The sequence below is a fragment of the Rosa rugosa genome, chromosome 7 (genome assembly GCF_958449725.1).
Source record: "Rosa rugosa chromosome 7, drRosRugo1.1, whole genome shotgun sequence".
NCBI classification, from domain to species: Eukaryota; Viridiplantae; Streptophyta; class Magnoliopsida; order Rosales; family Rosaceae; genus Rosa; species Rosa rugosa.
This window is the reverse complement of record NC_084826.1, coordinates 15,443,344-15,461,415: the sequence shown is the minus strand read 5'-3', so window position 1 is coordinate 15,461,415 and position 18,072 is coordinate 15,443,344. Positions and strand designations below refer to the sequence as shown.

Genomic DNA, 18,072 nt, shown 5'->3' with positions numbered 1-18,072 from the left:
AGGGTAAAATGTAGATCTCCAATACATTCTTCAGTGTTAGAAATTGGGAGGTTTTGAAGCAAATATCAACTCCCACCAAGTAGCTAAAAAGTAGCTAAACCAATGTGAAATGTACTTCAACTAGGTTTTCTATGGATGTTTAGTAATATTTGGCTAGAGGAGAGATCCAACATATTTGCGAAATGTAAATCCGAGATTTTTGTTTTGAACTCAATAATTGACAAAAAAGGGGATCAACTGCAACTACCTATAATCACTCACTAAGATTTCATTTGTGTTTAATTGCACCTATATAGATTAAAAATGACACAAAACCTCAATAGGACTAAAGGTTAGTTGGTAAGTTGGGTGCAATCAATGGTCCCAAAGAGAATCGAGGGGGGGGGGGGGGGGGGGTAAGAATCTATAAAAGCTTTATAAGCTAACTTTTCCATTCATTTTTGTGCATGCTAATTTTTCATGGCCATTAATACAAAGCAAACAATTTAAATAAGAATCATTCTTTTGTGTTTAATGCATCAATGTGATGTTCGCATACATAACGCTGAGATTTATCATAATAATAATGACTTCTCTATAGTATTCATTTTTTTCTCAATAACTAGATTTGATCATATTTTGGGCGGGTGGGAGATTTTAAATGGCCAAAAATGGGGTATTTGCCAGGGACTTTATACTGTAGTGGGACTCGAAGACTTAAATGCAATGACGGCATTTTTGTCCTACACTCATACCTAACCATTTGCATCCGAGTCTTTGGGATTTTCAATGTCGGATCACAATCTACAAGATGTCACCCCGTGCGTCATTTGCAGGACCCAAATATTTGCATAGTGCCAATCAACTCCCTCATAATCCATATGACTAAGAACCACAAACTATCCTACCTAACAATTGCTTCATCCACAAGTCACAACATCACTGCCCTAATTTCAGTATCCACCCTCCAATTTTGCTTGTGTTGTGTGCCTCCAATCACTTAAAACAGTAATGCATCTTCAAACAACTGGTGCAACATGTAAGTATACAAAAATCAGGCCACGACTACAACTTGGTTATGCACATTCTGAATTGGGAACCAAAAAACTCTTCGTTTTGAGGAGAATGGATTGACACTTCTCAAATTTTAAGATGATCCCGAAGTTTTCACTATGAAGTTCACCTCTATAAAAATGAACTTTAAACCCACTCCAATAAAGGAAGCAAGAAAATTGATGTCATCATTAAAATGTAGTAAGGTTGAGATATCTAATGATAAATGATGCATTTTTACGATAACAAAATAAAATTTATATTGTACTTATCCGGTCACTTCATATGTCACAAAACTTCTTTATAAATCATGTAAACATAAGCAAAATATTTGTCCCCTTTCAAAAAATAAAAAAGAACTAAACATTTGTAATCTAGCTATAATAAAGAAATTAAAAACTCCAACATGATTCATTATCCCAGGTCGAAACCTCTATTCATTATATTTAAAATTGTGCAACTTTCATCGATATAAAGATCTCAAAGTGACATGTGAAGAGCACTAATGTATATACAATTATGCAAAGTTGCAAACATTATCAAGAAGATTAGACGTTTATGTTTGAGGGTTCACTAATCATGTATTATCATACAATATAACAAAGATTAGCCCGAACCCACCACCACTAATCAAATGAGTGTTAATCAAAAATGTCACTACTTGCGTCACTATGTACTCCCCATCTCAATTGACCTAAAGCTTGCCGATCCAAGATCCTTATACGGGCCGGGCGAAACGCCGCCGTTTTGCTCCATGAACCGGCTCTTTACTGCTCCTCCTCCCCTCTTCCTCTTCCAAACCCTAAACCTCCAAACCCCAACAATCCCCACCAAAATCAAAACCACCCCACACATCACACCAATCCCAACCCCAACACCCACAGTCATTTTCTTCCTCCCTGCACCCTCCCGCACCTTAAAATACCCTATCTTGGTCTCATCCCCCACACCCACTAGGGTTTGGATCGGGTAGTCCATCATGTAACAAAACCCGGATGCGTTATTAAAAACCGCGCCCCAACAGCTACAGTTCCTTTCACAAAGCCTCTCGCACTGGTCCAGCGACGACGTCGTTTGGTACCCCATCAACTCCTTGTACGGCGGCTCAACCCCGTTCCTCCTCAAAACCCAGAAATTATTTCTCGGGATTCCGTCGCTGCAGAAGTCACCGGACTGCGCCGCGAAACACTCGCCGGAGGCAAACTCCGTCCGGTTATCCAAACACGAGCAGCCATTTCCGGCTGTACACAACCCGTACGAACCGCACGCACTCGGAAGCTCGCAGCTTTGAGAAATCGCCCGGTAGTCCAAAACCCACTTCGACCCGTCCCAGAAGTACCCGACTAAGTTCCCGTCGGGTTCTAACCGGACCCGGAGGAAGCCGGTGATGGGTGTCTGATAGCTGTTGAACTTTTGAACGTCGGCGGGTAACGGGTTACCCGTTTGGTACATACCGAGGTACCGATCCGGGTTTATCTGCGCGTAAATGGGGCCTTCATTCTCGACTATATCGGTTTTGGCTTCCATTGCTTTGTGCCGGAGATAAATCTGGTCCGAGCCTTCATTGAAATTCGCGTAGAGGCCGATGAAGTCGGGCCCTAATCGCATCGAGTACAGTCCGTTGGAGGAAATCAGAACCATTTTAGATGTGAAATTCTGGTTTTCGACGAGGGTATTTGTGGGAAAGTCGAAACTCTGCCATGCTGGAGCTTCGTTCTGGTTGGCACTCTGTATTAGCAAGTTTGAATTGTTGAGGAGGATAACATGATCAGCATCAGTGTGAGTTGACCAATATGTCCTTGTCTGAGGATCGGAAAGGACGAGACTGCCGTTGAAAGTGAGGTGGGTACGGTCGGACCAGCGAGCGAGTTGGGCAGGGTTTGCCACCCAGAAGGGCTCAGATGACGGAACGTGGAGGACGGCGAGAGCCAGCTGGGTTTTGTTGACTCGGAGAAAGCCGAGGGAGAAATTGCCAGTGGAGTCGGAGAGGAGAGGTTGGAAGGTTTGGGTTGAGGAGTCGGGAGTGGCCTTGAAGCCTCTGGGAAGCTCTGATAGGGTGGTGGCGGTGGGTGAGAAGAGTAATATAGCGAGTGTGCAGAGAAGGAGCTGAGTTGCACGTAGACGAGTTACTGAGTTGATGAAATGAGTCTCCATTTTTGGAAAAGGGGGTGTGTGGATGTTATGAAGGTGTTGCAGAGAGTTGAGCGACTAGAGAATGCGAAAGACAGCCATGAGAGGATAGGAAAGGGCAGCCGCAGTCTGATATATAATGCTTGATCATGTTGCGGATCGATTGAGTATATTATTTTAAATTCGAAATCAGAAAAAGAATGAGTAATTTGTGAATTAAGAAAGGCAGGCAATTAAGCATGTTGATCAACCGAAAGTATGGTTTGCAAGTGGCACTTGGAAGTCTTGTGAGCTATACATTTCTTTTCATCCTCGACGCAAATTCATAGGGGTGCTAGTGCTAGGGTTTCCAACTTTCCATGCATGTTAATAATAGAAAGACCTCATGAGGGGGTTGATATTGTTATATATGGTGAGACTGTAAAATAAATGCATGCATGGTGATCGATCGAGTTGGGTTGATTACACGAAAACGACACAGAACTACTAACGAGTAACGACAAACTTATATCACAATCAGAAGTCACAACCTAATTAATCAAATTGAAAGTTGGAGACATATCGAAGTAATATTAATGGAGTTAGGCCAAGCAGAAACCTTTCAAGAGCAAGTCCACCGGTATCACTTTGCCCGGGCAAAATGAGGGAATGATGATGTGTTGACCAGGCTAGCTCTTTTTTTTGCTTCCACCGGCCCATCTTTGACCAGGCAAGTCTTGCCTTTTCTTGACCAAGGCCAAAGAAACGGGCAAGCCAGTGACTAAATTCTTGACTGGGGGTGAGGGGCTGCCAGCTCGGCTGTGGGCATAACGTGGCTGACGTCATCTCCTTTCCATGAAGCATGACGCGCTGAAGTAAGGCAGTGGAGGACGAGATGTTGACGCGTGGCGCCGCAATTAGGCAGGATTTGACGCCTAGTCGCCGAGAGGATGCCGGAAAACTAGAATTCCGGCCGGGTCATGTCGCACGGCTATGGGAGGCCTTCGATCTCCTTCTGGGCTGAGTGGTGAGGTGAGGCACCACTGTGGGGAGGACAAGCGGGCCGAGGCGAGCCCGTATGGCCTGGGTCCGCTGCCGGAGGACGCACGACGGCGCCGGAAAACTCTGGTCGGGTCGGTCAGGACCCGACGGGTCTGAGGAGACGAGGAGGAGAGAGAAGAGAGAGTTTCAGGGGTGAAAGTGAAGAAAAGAAGAAAAATCTGTCCTTATGAAAAAGGACCATAAATTTATGCTATTTATAGAAAATTTTCAAATTTTCAAAAATTTATAACTAATTCATACGAACTCCGATATTTACATTCCACATATGCACGAACTCGTATCGACGATCTCTATAACTTTCATGAAGGAAGTTTTCCCAAATTATGTATGTGTAAAAAGTCGATTTTCGAGACCCTCCTACAATTTTTCCTAACATCTCACACCCAAAAAAATTGTTTTCAATGAACAGTTAAAAAATATAATAATGAACAGTCTTGACCGGTCAAGAAAAAAAACTGGTGGAAACCCATGTCCAGTGGCAGTGAATAGTAACTTGACTGGTCGAATTCTTGACTTCTCGATTTTACATTTTCTTGACTACGGGTGAACTTGCTCTAAGAAGTGATCAGTAACAACAATTGTATCGGTTGGAAAATTCGCTTCTCTTAATATATGCATCTGAGACGTCTTTCATATCAAAATGCAATTATGAGGAGTGTGTGAATCAGAATCTTTAGCACAAAAGGATTTGAATGACCCATTTAATTAGTATTTGCTAATTTTTATTTTGGTTTGTCTTGTTTCTTTTTCTTCTTCTGTGACAGAGTGGGAGTTGATATTTAGTTAGGAAAGCATTTAAAATGGATTGAGATGTCTAGAAATGTTGGTTGAGGTAGGCGACTTGCTAGCGGCAGCACCACCTTGAATAGTAATGAAGGTAGTTCCCTCATCCAACAGCGGCAATATCGATCCAATCACCAAAGAAGTCAAACCAATAAGTGGCGATCGAGCAGACGGATGAGTTTAATCCACCATTTTGATTTCCCAACAGTTTCAGCCAAAACCTAACGCCTACTTCTTCTATTAGGGTTAATGTCTAGCTAAGAAAACGAATCGTTGCCAAGAGATCTAAAATCATCTGCACATTTCATGTATCTAAGTTTTACATGTATCAATTACAGGATAGAATAGAGATGGTTGACATTTAATCGATTAAATTGAGACACTGAATTGATCGAACGATTTTTCTTAATGAGTAAGATATTTGATAAAATGATCTAAACAACAAGTTGAAACAAACAGTTGCTTATGCTTTCTCGAATCACTTGGAAGAATTCTCGAATCGGTTATTAGACATCAATGTCATCACTTCGGACCAAATTAAAGCGCAGCTGGTGGGGCGCTGGATTGACATTTACAACTAGAGCAATGAATGAGGAGTTGACATAGTCGAAAAAGAAGGGGGAAATCTACTAAACTTGATTCATTACCCGTCTGTAGAGACAGCTGACAGGTGCATGTTGTTTGACAATTTGAAAACTATGGCCTTTTTTTTATCTTTATACCCAATATCATATATGGACAATTCTTATGTTTTAAGGGTGAACGAACATATTTATTCTCAATTAATATATTTTTACTTAATAAATTTATAATCCAACGGTCTATATCTTAAATTAATCTTTAAAGATCATCTCTGTAAAAAATCAGTTTAATTAGTTTTGATCCTTCCCCTATCTCCACCCATTCTCCTCCTCCAGATCATCTTCATTTCTAAGAGCAAGTTCACTAGGTCACCTACTATTCACTGCTTTTTAGTGTTTATTTCCACTTTCTGAGTCACATGCATAGTTTCCAATAAAACATGGGTCACCAGGGTGACCCAGAAAGTGACTCAGGGTGACACATGGCGACTCAGGGTACGAAATACACTGTGCCCGTGACTCAAAAAGTAAAAATACATATAAAAAACAGTGAATAATATGTGACCTGGTGACTCACGGATGAACTTGCTCTAAGGTCGAAGCTCCAGCTCTTCTCTGTATCACTCTTAGCTTAGCTACTAGATGTTGACTTTGACCTTAATTTATATATATATATATATATATACTATATAGACACACACTCACACATGTCAGCTCACACGTGCACACATGGATCAGGTAATAGCTGGTCTAGAACAATATATAATTTACAGAGCCCCATGATATGTTGCAGGCAATTGTATCCGTATATAGAAACACGGTACGATTAATTAACAAGAAGAAGATAGACAAAGAAAATTATATGAGCTCCCCAATTAGTGTGTCTGTGACTTCTGTAATTTATAGTCTAGCTTGTCTTCACATGCCTCAATTATAGAAAATTCTGACCAAGAAATAATATATACAATATATGGAAAGTAAGATTATTATAGCTTAGCTAATGTCTGCCTGAGAATTGTACACTATGACTAAGATGAAGAAAATATGTTCGATGAAACCATGTGAAGGAATTGAGCTTTCAGTTCTAGAACCATGCCAGTTAAAACTGGTTAAATTAATTAACTAATCGATCAATATGGAATATTTACCTGATTTAAGGTCTGCTTAATGAAACAGCAACTATAAACAAGCAAAGAATGCATATACAATAGAACTTTCATTGACTGCACGGTTCTTTCTAGCTAGCTTCTCTTTATTCTAGTCTTTTACTTTTCTCAAGCTAGCCATAGAATTATTTAGCTTGTCAATTTGTTCATTTTATTCCACTCGATCATCTTCTAGATGACTGTTATGTACGTTATCATAGTTTATATATAGAGGTGATTCTTTTCTGCACGGAACTAGTTCACACTTCAAAGAACCTGTGAATGTTCTCTTCGATGACACAGTAGCTATATATATACATAAATACACAGGATGACAGGAAGGCAACTTGTCCTATATAAATGGCTTATCTAGCTAGCTCTAGCTTGGGCCTTGCATGCTATAATATGCTCACGGTTTCTCTATGTTCCCTTCAATTCTGTGTCTCGCTCATTATTTTACACCAATAACAAAAAATAAGTAGATTGCAGTTAGACCAACTTTTATCATGGACATTGAGCAAAACCCTCTACATTGCTACAATATTACAATGCTAAACTCACTATTAGACATAATCTTGTCACACCATTTAGTTTGCAAAAAATAATATATTTATAGAGATGTGACGCTCGATATAGTTCAGCTCATAAGTCGAATCGATCGTCAACCTCGTCAACAAAAAAAAAAAAAAAACTAACTTAATATGTAAGTACAAGACTTTGTACGTATTGAGTGTTGGCATTCCCATACAAAAGCAAGTGAAGTACTTTATCTCATTTCAACCTTAGAAGCTGACAAATGGACCTCAGTATTGATCTCGGAGAAGTTTCAGGTAAATGCATCTCATGGTTCTGCATATGCATTGAGATTGCAACCTGTGTTGCAATCCCCGAGTCAGTGGTTTTAGAAAGTTCGTTTTCGGAAAGTATCTTTCTGTTTTTTAAAGATTATTATGCAAAGATATTTTCCACCTGTTTATTTCGTACCATTTAAGTCCTAATTGATTTAGGATATGTTTATTTTAATTCACTACAAAAAATATGTCCTTTTCCGACTGACTTTTTCCGACCAAATCCTTTTCTGGTCGGAAGTGACAGTATTTCCGACTAAAAAATTTTACTCGTCGGAAATACAAATTTTGGATGACCATTATTTCCGACGGCAAACAACCTCTCGGAAAAAGTTTAGAGTGGGGTCGGAAATAATTATAATTTGGCGGCAAAAGTTCCCGCTAATTGTTTTTCCGACCAAGTGTGATGTCGTCGGAAAATAAATGGTCATTTTCCGATAAAATTTTGTTTCGTCGGAAAGTCGTCGGAAATTATAGGGTTTATTTCCGACCACATATTCACCGTCGGAAATACCAAAAAAAAAAAAAAAAAAAAGAGGGTTAAAAGTGGCCAATATATAGATTCCTGCATTTTTTGTCTTCATATTCTTGCAAATTTGGTCATAACATATATAATGAAAAACCAGAAATAGGTTCATCATCATTCAATGCAACAAAGTATAGCCACTATTAGAAAGGTCATATAATAGTAAAAAAGTACACAGTAAGTAGTAATCCTTTTTTTTTTTTTTTTTAAGAAGCGAACTAAGAGCTAACTCTTCGCCCTTATTCGAAATTTTATTGATAAAAAAAAAATACAAAAGGGAAGGGGGACTAGACCAAAACCACTCCCAAGGAACACAAAACAACAAAGAGATACAATTCAAATTTATGTGAACACCAACATATACATTACAATGCACATTAATAGGCCTAACTTTTGCCGACTGATTTCAGATGTCTAGACTTCAACCTTGCCAAATGGACAGTACTGCAATCACAAAACAATTCGTTATTTTGTTTACTTATATGTGAAAAAAGAGAATACACACATACAAATCATCAGTAGGGACTTGAAGCACAATACCTCATTCTTCATTATCTTCTTCCTCGTTACGGTTTGCATATGTGTGACTCGTCTGAGATTCTTCTTCTTGATACGGTTCCTCTTCATTAGTAGGCATTTCAAAAACGTTTCTGGGTTTGGTTTCCACCACGACACTCCAAGCACTGTTTTTTATTCCTTCAACATAATAAACCTGGGTTGCTTGGGATGCCAGCACAAATGGCTCTTGGGTATTCAACTTACCCTTATTGTTGACACTTAGTATGCCATAACGATCTTCCTTATAACCTTTGCCTTTGGTAGCTGTGTCAAACCAATTACAGTGAAACAAGACAACTTATTGTGATCTGTATACCAGAGCTCAACGACGTCTGTAAGGGTTCCATACCAAGGCACACAATTAATTTGGTTCTCTCCTTTGACCATAACTCCGCTATTTTGTGTTCTTCGTCACGTCATGTTGTACAGTATGGAACCGAAATCCATGGATATTGTAACATTTGTAGTAGACAGCTTGCTTTCCAGGACTTCGGGCCAAAGAACGCATTTGAGCGCTCACTTTTCCATCTACATACAATTGTTGGATCTGCATGTGAAGAATGTAATACTTTTTAATAAAAAATATTAAATATAGCTATTAACAGTTATATCTCAAATCAAAATGGTGGTTACCTTCTTAGAAAACCATTCCACAAATTTTTTTTTGTGCAACTCATCCACCCGATCATCACCATGTTGTATACGAAGAATGTCCTTATGTTCTCTGCACGTAGAACACCTTATAAATTAATTAATATCACATACATATATTTAAATTTAAATACTTATGGTGATAGGATTACGTACTCAATAAAAGGCAAACACTCATCACAATTTGTCAGGACATAATGGGTGGCAGCATGATGAAGCTCTTCAGTCATTACTGTCAATACACCTGTGCCAATAGTTTTACCCGGAAGTGAGAAGATAGATAATTGAGTCTTGTCTTGCAATGGTTGACCTCCATCATAGTTTCTTTCTACTCGGTTAAATTTAGTCTCAACTTGACGTAAATATCGTGAACAAAATGTAATACACTCTTCTGCCAAATAACCTTCGGCAATAGAACCTTCTGGACAGGCTTTATTACGAACATAAGTATTTAACTTATGCAAGTACCTATTCATCAAGAAATCAGATATATTATATTAGAGAAGTGTGAATTAAGCATCACATAATAAAAGTTTGTAAAGACATGATTGAATAAGATTCGTTCTTTCCTCCATATATTCACAATAGGGTGCGTTTATTTGGGGGTGACTTTTACGCAAGATTTGTGTGCATCTTGCTTGCTTAGAAAGAGTATGATAGGCGTCTTTGAAACACTTGTTCCGTGTTAAGGTGTTTCATCATTCATTCTTTTATTTGCATGGTTTTCTTGAGATCAGTAGAGAAGTCATTGATGCAAGAAGAGTGATTGTTGGAGATCGTTCAAGTGAAGAAGGCAGAAAAGATTCAAGACAAACACCTCACCTAGTTAGTCTAGTGATTGAAGCCGAGTGTAGCACTATTTGTGTTTGTAAATAAACTTGTTCTTCACCACTAGTGGATTGATTGTCGCTTTTGGGTTCTCAAGAGTAAGAGCCCCGCAGTGTTATTAATCTCAAATTAAGGTTTTCACTGCATAACCAAATCTGTGTTTTTCTATGTGAATTTTGGTTATCTGCCCAGTAAGGATTGCAACATGGCTATCAATCCCCGATACCCAGAAACACGTTCATCCTAATATTTTCATAATATTTTTTTGATCAAATTGGAGTGTCAGTCCATTTAAAGTAGAAAGAGGCATACAACACATAAAAACTCACCCTTATAGGACCCATCATAATCTATTTACTGCTAAGAACCCTAAAAACCCTAGTACCTAAGTAAAGATGTATTTTGATCGCAATTGAGACCAAGTAACTAAGTAATCTTGATACTACCAGGAAAGAAACTGGACCAGGCCAAGTTTCCAACCCAATCTATTTTCAAGACATATAGGACCTCAATATGCAGAGGGGGCTTCCCAAAAAAAAAAAAAAGTACATAACCTGATTTCAAAAATGACCCGAATCCCAAGTTTTAATACAAAAGCCACCGGGATCCTAAATTCGTAGGCCTGGGCATAACCGAATGCAAAACGGTTTTCCGACCGTTTCGAACCGAAAAATATGGTTCGGTTTCCGAACCGAATTAAGAAAGCAAAAAACCCATATTTGTGTTTGGACCCAAAATGAGCATTTTGGTTTGACAAAGCGTGTCTTGGAGAAATTGAGCCAATATCAGTGGCTCACATATATATTTTCGATAAGTTCAAAAATATATTATTAAGAGGCTAAATAAGGCCTACCAAACATGGAAATGAAAAATCAACTTTAGCACATTTTCCTACTTCGGCTAGGAGAAAGCGAGCTAGACAAGAAATGAGGGATGGCGGACTAACCATCCGAACTCCAAATGAGTTGAAACTTTCCAGATTAATTCTAGACATCCCATCGATCATTTCTTATGAAGAGTGCCAAAGCTCGTTCGGAGTGGAAAACCTTCAAACAAACAGTCCAATTTTCTGCAGAAGCAAAACTTGGAAACTGGACCTGTAGGAGGTCCAGCAGCGTTTTCGGCCCAAACACTATATTAAAAGCTCTGAAAATTTATCAGGGTGATCTACACTCATAGTGGAACATTTCTTATGAAGAAGTCACGGTCAAAAACTGAGTGCTTGATGGAGATAAAAATTGAAGGATAAGGGAGCAGAAAATGACTCAAACCTAACATTCCATTAAGTGTTTAAGTGCTCAAACCTAACCCATTATGATTTGTTTTTAAGGCCAAATAGTGTTGCTTGGTAGCCTATAAATAGAGGCTACAACATAGAACAATACACCAATTCATTCATCAAAACAACTCTAAGATGATCTAAGTTCTCTCTAGAGCAACCTCTCTAAGAGCAACTCCTTTCCTTCTCTTTCTCTTATAGGTGATCACACTCTAAGTCCTAGTCTCCTCAGGAGCCGACTATCAGTGCCACCAAACCCTCTGTCAACGTACTTCGGTCCTAGTCTCCTCGGGAGCCGATTGTAGTACCACGACCACAAACACAACACCAATTCAAACAACAACTCATTCATACATCAAAACATCTCTAAGATGATCTAAGTTCTCTCTAGAGCAAACCTCTCTAAGAGCAACTCCTTTCCTTCTCTTTCTCTTATAGGTGATCACACTCCTAGTCCTAGTCTTCTCAGAAGCCGACTTTCAGTGCCACCAAACCCTCTGTCAACGTGCTTCGGTCCTAGTCTCCTCGGGAGCCGATTGTAGTACCACGACCACAACGGTTACAGAACCAGCCAAGCAAGGGTAACGCCCTAGCAAACCAGCCAAGCTAAAGCCACGCTTTAGCAAGTTCTCTCTACTTCCCGGTGGTTCTCGCTCTGCTCGATCTACAACATCGAGTATCGATTGTGATTTTCAAGAAGCTCAGCAAAAGTCCTCACCACGAGGCACAAAGAATCCCACGACGAGGTTGGTGCTCTCCTCGTCCACAATCGCTTGATAGAAGTCAGGTCAAGGGACACCCCCGACGACCGCACCCGAACGGTGCTGGCACGCCCGCGCAGAAAAGAGACTGTTGACCAGCTGCAGCAAAATTGGAGCCAAACATTTTGGCACGCCCAGTGGGACTACACTAGAGTCTTTTTGCATTTGTTCGCCATCATTGAGATGCTAGGGGAAAATCTTTACCAAAAGAAATTCCTAAAGTAAATAGATGGTCAATGTTGCCACCACTGGCGATACTGCCATTAATGATGAGTTTATGCCTATTCCCATCCCAGAGGGGGCAAGCATTGAGGAACAGCTGGCGATCATCATGACCAACGTCGAGAGGCATAAAGAAAAGCGAGCCAGGGACATGGCCAGTTTGATCGCAAAAACAAAGCAGAGGTTTCGCGATTGGGACCAACAAATTGAGGGTTCCATCTTGGCTACCCAAGTCGGTTCGCAGCAAGGCGAATTGGAACGTCAAAAACCTGCTCGCGAAGAGGTCGTTTCTGAGACTAACTTGCCTATAGGTGGCAATCAACCTAAAGGTCTCATTGTTGAGTCACAGCCTTACACAGAGGCTGTGCATGGAAAAGGTCATCAACAAGATTGTTCTTCTGACAATACAATTGTCTCTGAACAAATATCTTATTTCTCCACTGATCAAGCCAAATACGTGGCTACTGATCAGATGCATGGGGGGCAAGATATGACCCATGATCATCTCTTTGATCAAAAGAAGTTGGCAATCGTTGGCGACAAAGCCGATCTTGGGACATCTTCATCGCCAAAGTTGCAATTGAAGATCATCATTCGCCAACCAACAAAGATACTTGGGGGGCAAGACTACTCCTCCTGTGAGCCAAATTTCTTCCAATTCTTCGACGCGAAGTATCTTTGTTCTTTTCCTCCAAGCTCTCACAAGAGGGGTTTTCATGCTATAAATTTTGACACATCTGAGCTTGGAGTGAAGCATAGATGGCCTCCCCCGTGGCCTTCTGGAGGTTAGCTAAACATAGTGCTGCTAACTTCTTTCTTTGTTTTAAATTTCCTGTCAATTTTCAGTTTTCACTTTTATTTTCGTCATTTGTGAATCATAACGGAATAGGTGAAGTCTCTTTTGTTAATATTGGCCTAAACTTCTTTTTGGTGCCTAGTTCAGGTCCCTTAAGGTTAAGGGAGGCTTTTATTAACACTTGTTGAACTGTCTTCACACTTATGACCTTTCAAATCTTAGTAACTATAGCCTATGTGAAATGGTGTCTAGAAAGGGGACAACGTTCATGACAGGTTCTTGAATCCAGAAGTGCGTGCAAATGGGCCTAAACCACTATGTGGGAGTAGCTCATGCCAAAATGGATTCTGCCTCTCTTGTTCGCCCTCCCCCACCTGGCCATTTCAGTAAGGTTGCCCAAAGGATTGAAAGAAAATTTGTGTCTAGGCGACTATACTTGGGCCGCATGTCTAAACCTTGATTCACATTGTCTTATTGAATTCAACTACTTATAAAAAAAAAAAAAAAAAAAAATACAAAATACAAAAAGAGTTTCAAATTTGTGCGTCGCGGAGGATGCAAAAAATCGTGTTCTTGCCTAACAGTGGCTTGAACTTGCTAATATACTTAAGAGGCCATTGGTTTTGGTCTGGGCACATATACAAGAGGCATTTAATATGCCTAGTATGGTATTAGCAGTGGAAGAGGTCAAATCAATATTTTTGCCAATATTTATGGCGAAAGCTGGGTTGCTAATTGTTGGCAGCGAAGTAGCTTTAATTACATGGCCTCGCGAAGGAAGACTGGCGATTAATATATGTATGCTCACTGTTCATATATATATAATTAAGAGGGAGAGAGGCCACTGTTCAAGTAATTTCAGTCAAGCCAATACAAGTGGCTTTGGAGCAACAACATTATAAGAGTAGTGTTGATTCAAGACCTCTTCAGTCAAGACGAAGACCTTTGACTTCGAGGTCTGGGGGGCAATGTTTGGACCCAAAATGAGCATTTTGGTTTGACAAAGCGTGTCTTGGAGAAATTGAGCCAATATCAGTGGCTCACATATATATTTTCGATAAGTTCAAAAATATATTATTAAGAGGCTAAATAAGGCCTACCAAACATGGAAATGAAAAATCAACTTTAGCACATTTTCCTACTTCGGCTAGGAGAAAGCGAGCTAGACAAGAAATGAGGGATGGCGGACTAACCATCCGAACTCCAAATGAGTTGAAACTTTCCAGATTAATTCTAGACATCCCATTGATCATTTCTTATGAAGAGTGCCAAAGCTCGTTTGGAGTGGAAAACCTTCAAACAAACAGTCCAATTTTCTGCAGAAGCAAAACTTGGAAACTGGACCTGTAAGAGGTCCAGCAGCGTTTTCGGCCCAAACACTATATTAAAAGCTCTGAAAATTTATCAGGGTGATCTACACTCATAGTGGAACATTTCTTATGAAGAAGTCACGGTCAAAAACTGAGTGCTTGATGGAGATAAAAATTGAAGGATAAGGGAGCAGAAAATGACTCAAACCTAACATTCCATTAAGTGTTTAAGTGCTCAAACCTAACCCATTTTGATTTGTTTTTAAGGCCAAATAGTGTTGCTTGGTAGCCTATAAATAGAGGCTACAACATAGAACAATACACCAATTCATTCATCAAAACATCTCTAAGATGATCTAAGTTCTCTCTAGAGCAACCTCTCTAAGAGCAACTCCTTTCCTTCTCTTTCTCTTATAGGTGATCACACTCTAAGTCCTAGTCTCCTCAGGAGCCGACTATCAGTGCCACCAAACCCTCTGTCAACGTACTTCGGTCCTAGTCTCCTCGGGAGCCGATTGTAGTACCACGACCACAAACACAACACCAATTCAAACAACAACTCATTCATACATCAAAACATCTCTAAGATGATCTAAGTTCTCTCTAGAGCAAACCTCTCTAAGACCAACTCCTTTCCTTCTCTTTCTCTTATAGGTGATCACACTCCTAGTCATAGTCTTCTCAGAAGCCGACTTTCAGTGCCACCAAACCCTCTGTCAACGTGCTTCGGTCCTAGTCTCCTCGGGAGCCGATTGTAGTACCACGACCACAACGGTTACAGAACCAGCCAAGCAAGGGTAACGCCCTAGCAAACTAGCCAAGCTAAAGTCACGCTTTAGCAAGTTCTCTCTACTTCCCGGTGGTTCTCGCTCTGCTCGATCTACAACATCGAGTATCGATTGTGATTTTCAAGAAGCTCAGCAAAAGTCCTCACCACGAGGCATAAAGAATCCCACGACGAGGTTGGTGCTCTCCTCGTCTACAGTCGCTCAAAAGAAGTCAGGTCAAGGGACACCCCCGACGACCGCACCCGAACGGTGCTGGCACGCCCATGCAGAAAAGAGACTGTTGACCAGCTGCAACAAAATTGGAGCCAAACAATTTGCCTAACCGAAACCGACTGTATGCAGGTCGAAATCGGTGTTCGACTTATTTCCGACCGTTTGAAAACCGATCCGACCGATTTTCCTAATATATATTAAAAATATATAATTTATATTATGTGTCAATATTTGATTGGTTTTATTTTTTCTTTCAGTACACCTTATCTCACTGAATCTAAATGAAAAGGAAAACATAATACCCCCTTTACCCACACAGCCGATCTCAGATCCCTCATCTCTCAACTCTCACTCTCGCAACGGATCTCTCATCTCTCAACTCTCCGACATCTCTCCCAGTCATCTCCGACGTCTCTCTCTTCTCCGGGCTCACAGTCTCACACTACGGATCTCTCAACTCTCTGACGTCTCTCCCAGCCATCTCTGACGTTTCTCTCTTCTCCGACGTCTCCCTCTTCTCCGACGTCTCTCTCTTCTCCGGGATCTGGTATGTGATCAAATTAGTCAAATTGGGAATTTAGATTTAGGGTTTTCTAGTTTTCTACTTTGATTTCTGATATTGTTTGTGACTTTGTGGGTTTTACATCTTCGGTTTCTACTTTGCTTTTGATTATTGTGGTTAAATGACACTGGATTGCTGGTGTTTGTGGGTTTTGTTTTTGATTGTTGTGTGCTCAGATTATGAAATTAAGGTCACAAAATTGATATGTGTTTTATTGTTGTTTGCTCAGATTATGAACTTGAGTTAATGAGTTTTGATTTGTTTCTGTTTATTGTTGAGATATTGTTCTGATTTATTTCATTTGTTATTGGCTTATAGTTAAAGAAATTGTTTCTTCTGCTTGTTTAGAACATCTGAGGCTAAAATTGTGTTCGATATTTTTTACAGATGATGGAAGGAACTCAAGGAACTGCAACTGATGTCACTGGATCAAGCATAGGCACCACTCAATCCCAGCTGGATCCTGCAGCAGCTATGGGAGTTGTTCCATTAGCTCATTCATGCTTAGATTTTGCAAGTTTGACTGCTTGGATTTTGAATAATGTTTGTAATGTTAGTGATGCTTAGATTTTGCAATGCTTGGATTATATGCACTTGGATTTTGTGATGCTTCTCATCACGTTTGTGAAAGTGAAAATAGACTGAAAAGTCATTATGGGCTGAAAATTTACTATAATAGGCCTAGAAATAAGATTTCACCTTGGGCTTCAAAATGAAAATTTGAGCCCATAATAAAACCGAAACCGACCCGGCCCGATTCCGGAATTCGGCCCAACCGAAAATTCGGCCCAAGCTAGTAAAAATATGGTGTTCGGTGTCATAAATGGGATTTCCGATTGGATCGGTTCGACTTCGGTTTGGGCCTGAAACCGACCCGGCCCGACTATGCCCAGGCCTATAAATTCGGATCTAACCAATTGCAAGCCCACAAACACTACAAGCAAACAAGCCCAAGCCCAGCACAAAAAAAGAATATAGCCCAAACCCTAATTGGGATAGACTGCCACCCAATCTGCTGCTGCAATCAGACTAACAGGATCTCAGAAAAACACCCTTAAGAAGATCACAACGACCAAGAATATGCTTATCAACAAAATGCATCCCTGCTAAGTTGTATCCCTTATGCAGCACTGCAAAAGAAGAGGAAACGGCCACACTACCTAGTTTAGCGAACGATGACGCCGCCTCCAGTCCCCACTCGAACAACCTCACTGGTCCAACCACCACTAACTTTTGCCCAAACCCCGCCACCATACATCATTACTTCAATGGAATTCGAGTGGAGATCTTTGCTAATTAAAAGGATTAGAAGAAAAGAAAGAAGGCCGAAGCCTACACGAGTCTCCAGGAGAAGACAGTGGCTGAGTCGTCAACCCAAAAGGGCCTCCGCTCCCATTTGCATGCTCAAAAAAAATTGCAGTTAGAGCAAAACCCTAGCAGAGCAAAACAACTAACTTAATATTTATGCACTTAGCTGGTTTACTAAAATTGAGCTAATAGAAATATTTAATCTAATAGTTAAATATGAAATTTTTAACTAAATGAAATATAATTTCTTCTTTTTTGTATTGGAGATATTATTGAATAATTGACCTAATTTAGTCTTAACGTTCCCTTTTCACCACTTGAGCTAACCAAAGGGCAAATAAATTATAACTATCCTTTTAAAGTGTCAAGTAGTAAATATTTGACGTATCTTTTGGTATCTAATTTAAAATATTAAATATGAATAATTTTGTCATTTTTTTGTAATGATTTTTACTTGAACTTTTCTATTTTTTCGATATCTTTCTTATACAAATTTAAGAATGAGTACAAAATCGAACATTACTGAAGCTTAAGCTTGTACCACAATCCGAGCCGAGCCAAACTCAAGCTTGAAAAAATATCGTTCAGGCCAAGTTGAGTTAAGCTCGAGCTCGTTAACACGTATGGCCCGTGTGAAATTAAGCAAAGCTAGATCGCCAAGAATGAAACAATAATAATACGATAAGCTGACCAAAATGTTTTTATTTTTT

The 18,072-nt window shown here is 40.0% G+C and overlaps 1 protein-coding gene across 1 annotated transcript; it reads right to left on the bottom strand.

Annotated features, from left to right (window-relative positions):
• Nucleotides 1-1,439: 1,439 nt before the first annotated feature.
• LOC133721260 (PAN domain-containing protein At5g03700) lies at nt 1,440-3,504 on the bottom strand. The gene has a single exon (XM_062147825.1). It carries the CDS (start codon nt 3,184-3,186, stop codon nt 1,702-1,704), a length of 1,485 nt encoding a protein of 494 aa, XP_062003809.1. The 5' UTR covers nt 3,187-3,504; the 3' UTR covers nt 1,440-1,701.
• Nucleotides 3,505-18,072: the final 14,568 nt, after the last annotated feature.

Bases quoted from the DNA above. Each gene is read 5' to 3' on its own strand.
- LOC133721260 (XM_062147825.1), bottom strand. From the start codon at position 3,186: ATGGAGACTCATTTCATCAACTCAGTAACTCGTCTACGTGCAACTCAG.